General features: G+C 34.0%; 1 protein-coding gene across 8 annotated transcripts in view; it reads right to left on the minus strand.

Moving 5' to 3' along the window:
• The window catches only part of DLG2 (discs, large homolog 2 (Drosophila)), a 1,994,579-nt gene that overhangs the window by 638,330 nt on the left and 1,351,560 nt on the right, over positions 1-4,689 (minus strand). For all 8 annotated transcript variants that reach the window (XM_012641828.1, XM_012641835.1, XM_012641834.1 and 5 more), the window contains one exon: positions 824-874. In XM_012641828.1, the coding sequence (XP_012497282.1) occupies positions 824-874 (51 nt within the window). The remainder of the gene's footprint in view (positions 1-823; positions 875-4,689) is intronic.

Genomic DNA, 4,689 nt, shown 5'->3' on the forward strand with positions numbered 1-4,689 from the left:
AGTGTACCCATTTTAATGGCTTTTGATTCACATTGCCAAATTGTTCTTTCAGGGTTGCCCTAATTTCTAGGACTTCTCATTGGCACTGAATATTCATATTCCTTTTACATTTTTGCCAATTGGAGAGACAAAAACTCTTTGCTCTCCTTGTCTTTCTTGGTTCTTAATGAGGTTGAACAGGTTTTCATATGTCTATTAGCTTTTTTTTTGATGAATGTCCTGTTAATGCCTTTTGGTCATGTTTTTCTAGCTGGTCATGAGCCTTTCTCTTATCATTTTATAAAATATCTAAATATATGAGGGCTGTGTTGAACAGTTTTCTTAATTTGTCAAAGGACTTTGCCAAGTCCCTACCAGCATATTTGCAGAGCTTTGTGGGTTGCTGTGATTTTCCCTATGGGGATGGTTTTAAAATCCATCACTTTTTAAAAAGCTAAGAAATTCATGGTAACTGTAATTATGATGAAAATATCAATATCACATAAATGATAATATCTTGTAACATATCTAAATAATGTATAGCCAAAACACTAATAATAAAGACTTTAACAATAAAGTTCTATACAAGCTCATTGGACATTTCTCTTCCCCATCCAATTCTCCAAATCCTGGCAATGCAGTTTACATACGGAACATTCTGATTATTTGGTCTGTTGTCTCAATGCTCTCCACTGCTAGCATTTCATTAATATTCTAATTTTGAGTCCTGTGGAAAACTTCCAGGTTATAATACACAATTGTGTAATTTCACAAGACAACCCATTAGGATATAGAATGTGGAATGCAAGATTAGGGCTTTGGCTTTTTAAAAAAATTTTCTTACCCTCTCCAGTGTGATTTCTTCAAATTCATATTCAATTTCTGTCCCATTGACCTATACATAGGAAACAAAAAAAAAAGGAGAGACAACTATTAAATACACGCTGAGGAAACAGCTGCATTTTTTAAAATGCTCAGAAGTTAGATTTTCATCCTCGCTGTAAATAAACCACACTTTCTTGATGTTGGTGATTATATATTTTTATTCAAATGGAACATAATCCAAACTATTCTAAAATATGTAAGTGAGATGCTGCAAAAATAATCCAAGATTATTACATTCCTTAGAATTTTGTAATTTTTGTGGCAGGAAGAAAAATACAAGATATGCATTGGGAGTTTACAAAGAACAAATCATCTAGGGCCAATGTTACAATTATGAGGGAAATAATTTTCTAATATCTTTTTTAAATTTTATGATTAAACTCCAAAATATGAACTAAAATTCAGTGATAATGACAGCACAATTATATGTCATTTTTTGCTGGAATAAAATAGCATTAAAATGACTGCATCAGCTAAGGAATATCTTTTCTTTACTGGCGTAAGCTGAGGTAATTCATTCCCTTTATCCTTTTGTTACATTTCTTGGAAAGCCCTGGACTGTGTAACCATGCCCATGTACTTCAGTAGTAATGAAAAAAAAGCAAAGTAGGACACATTTTGAAATTCCAAGTGACAAATTGTTTTAACCATCCAACCAAGCTTTAAATTGATTTGCATTTGCAGAGAGAAATAAATAGATTTAAATACAGCCAGTCACCTTGGATTTCAACAGATGTGCACAGAGAATGTATGAAGAGTTGCTTTAAAGTAATCTAACAAATATTCCTCTTTCATTTTTATCTATCACAGATTTCTTCTCAGCCAAGCAAAATGTCTGAGCAAGAAAATTCTCAAATTGGCTGTTTCTTATTTCTGATACGTGTCTTGGCAACATCGTTAGAATTTAGGAATCAGCCAGAAGGACTAATTTTTAACATAAACCCACCATTTTTTATAGGATTCTAACTTCAGTTTACCTTTCCATCTTAGAAGAATTTACACATATACTGCAGATTGAGAGCCCTGTGGAGGCAAGGACCAGATAGCCAGCTCCATGGCCTAACACAGAGACTGGCAGGGAAAGGATTCATGAAGGACAGAAGAGTGAATGAATGACTGACTGAACTCAGTAATTTATTTACCTGATTTATAAACACTGATATTTGTGGATTCTCTTACATAAAACATTTGGATGTATCATCCAACTACAGATTTAGTATCATCAACTAAAGGTATAATGATAGTTACAATCGGTAAAAATATAGAATAACAATGATCATAGACTTGACTTATGTGTGTCCACCACCCATTCAGAACATGTTTTTGATTTTCTAATTACGTAAGCTAATTGGTGAATCACCATTTACTGTGTTACTACATTATCAAACAGCTCTAAACTAAATTTGATTTTCTGGGCTTCAGCAACTTAATGACTCACAGAAAAGAACTTGATGATATCACAAAGCTTTAGCAGCTTTATGGAGGTTTTGGTTCTGCACATGTTTAAGTTAAAAAAAAAGAAGAAAAAAACCTCAACCTTCCTATATATGTATATGTTTCCATATGAATTTTTTTTATAACTTTCTTTAGTTGATAGGAGGAGGAGGATAGAAAGGGAAGGCTGAATTAATGTGACATGTTTTCATTCTCTCAGTATGGCTCCATGAAGCTTTTCTCTGCTTCATTGCTTCTCTAGAGTAAAGCACTTCACATTATTAAAGTGCTGCAAACTGGGGAGAAAAAAACAACCACTTCCAAGAGAGAAAAACAAGCCTCTGATAACAAATATCTAAAGGCTCAAGGTGAAAGAAATTCTTTTAGGTAGTGCTTAAGGGACAAGAATATTTTAATGGCATACATTGCATAGTTGTGGCCTATCAAAATTTGTGCTTAACATTTCTAGGATCATATCTGCCGACTATTAGACATTAGAAGCACTATACATGCACATTCTAATTAGCATTCCAAAGTTTCCTGGTCAGCTAGATGAACTATTGCAGGCTTATATTTACTCCATGGGTCTTCAGTTTTCAACCCAAGAAAATAATGTCATTTGCCTTATTCATTTGTTATCCAGGTTCTCTTCATAAGAAGGGTTGATGCCATCCAGGTTGGGATATAACTTTGCTTTTAAAAGAAAGCATCCTATGTTTACAAAAGGCTTTAGTGAAATCATAGAAGAGTGAAGGGTTTTTGGCATAGGTGAGGCAACAATTCAAGATTTAACTGAAGATCATTTGAAACATGTAATCACAAGATCCAGTGCGGGAGTTCAGGAAAGACATTTGAAAGGCCCTAATGTCTATTCTCTCATCAGTAGGAGAACATGGTCTACGTTCTGCCTAAGAACCCTTAAGACAGTAAATCCTACATTTTCCTTTGGCAACAATCTTGGGGAAAAGGATGGGATAGAAAAAAGAACTAAGAATACCTCTATTTTAATTTGTGAAAAATTTAGTGCCTTTTCAAACCAGTACACCAGTACAGTATTCTTTAAATATTTTTTTTCCATATTTATTTAGAGAGTCGTTTTTTTTTTCTTTTATTTCAACATATTATGGGGGTACAGATGTTTAGGTTACATATGTTGCCCTTGATCCCCCCCCCCAAGTCCGAGTTTCAAATATGTCCATCCTTCAGGTGGTGCGCATTGCACTCCTGTGTATACAAATACCCGAGAGTGGTTGTTTATTCAGTGATGAAGCTCCAAGAGATATCTACAACACAATCTTGTGTATCCTCACTCAGCAAGACCCAAACTGTTGTGAATGGCTTCCATCATCTTCAAGGGGTTTACAGACAATCCATTGTTGTCTGAACTTGCCTTAGTGGTCTCACTTTACTCCCAATCAATTTATCAATACATGACTTTCAATTCAACAAGTTCTCTTCCTGAAAAGGGTGATTGAGCAGAAACACTTCCTGTAGTATTTAAGTACCCTGATGGTTGGTTTTATGCCCTGATAGTTTTGGACCTGGACAGCTGTGTGGTTGACATTACTGTTATTCCAGCTCCGTGCCCTAACTAGCACAATCTCCTCTTCACCTTGATGACTAGGAAAGTGAGGGGAATGGCATTTTTGAAGACTTGGAGGATCAGTAAAATAGATGGATTTTCCAGTGTTTGAAAATTGAGTTTTTCATCAAATATTTGATATTTTTCAACTTGATGGTTCTGTGGTGACAGCTGGTAGGTTTCTATGGTGGCCAGAAAATCAAATTGATGCCAGACATTGTCCTGCACTGTTCTGGGCATGTAGTCTTTCTGGCATCGTATAGCAGTTAAGTCAAGAGAGTGACCCACAGCCTACTCGAATGTAAAGTTCTAATTTCATAAACTTTGAATACTTCACACGTTTTTTCCATAAGATAGTCTTTAGTTAATTTTACTGCTTTTTTTCCACTTCAGTGCTATAGTAACCACCTGCCTGGATGATGATGTAATTTGATTTTGACATATATTTTTATCTCATGAAAAGAGATTTTTCATGAATAATACATATGAACTATTACATGTTTTAATGTTCTTTAATTGAAATCTTATATAATGATTTCTTTTAATTTTTGTTAGATTTTTTTGTTTTTTTGTTGCATTTGTAATTTCATTAAGACTAGGAGCATACTAAATTCTGAAATGGATGAATTTTTATACATCCTTATGTTATATAGTAATAAAAAGTGCTGAAACAGGTATATCAAAGCATTTTGGCTTCTTTAGACTAAACACAATTCCACCCAATGAACAATTATTGATCATAATAGCTACAAAGAAAATAAAATACCTAGGAATATATTTAACAAAGGAGGTGAAAGATTTCTACAAAG

Source organism: Propithecus coquereli, unplaced genomic scaffold, assembly GCF_000956105.1.
Source record: "Propithecus coquereli isolate 6110/MARCELLA unplaced genomic scaffold, Pcoq_1.0 Scaffold170, whole genome shotgun sequence".
NCBI classification, from domain to species: domain Eukaryota; kingdom Metazoa; phylum Chordata; class Mammalia; order Primates; family Indriidae; genus Propithecus; species Propithecus coquereli.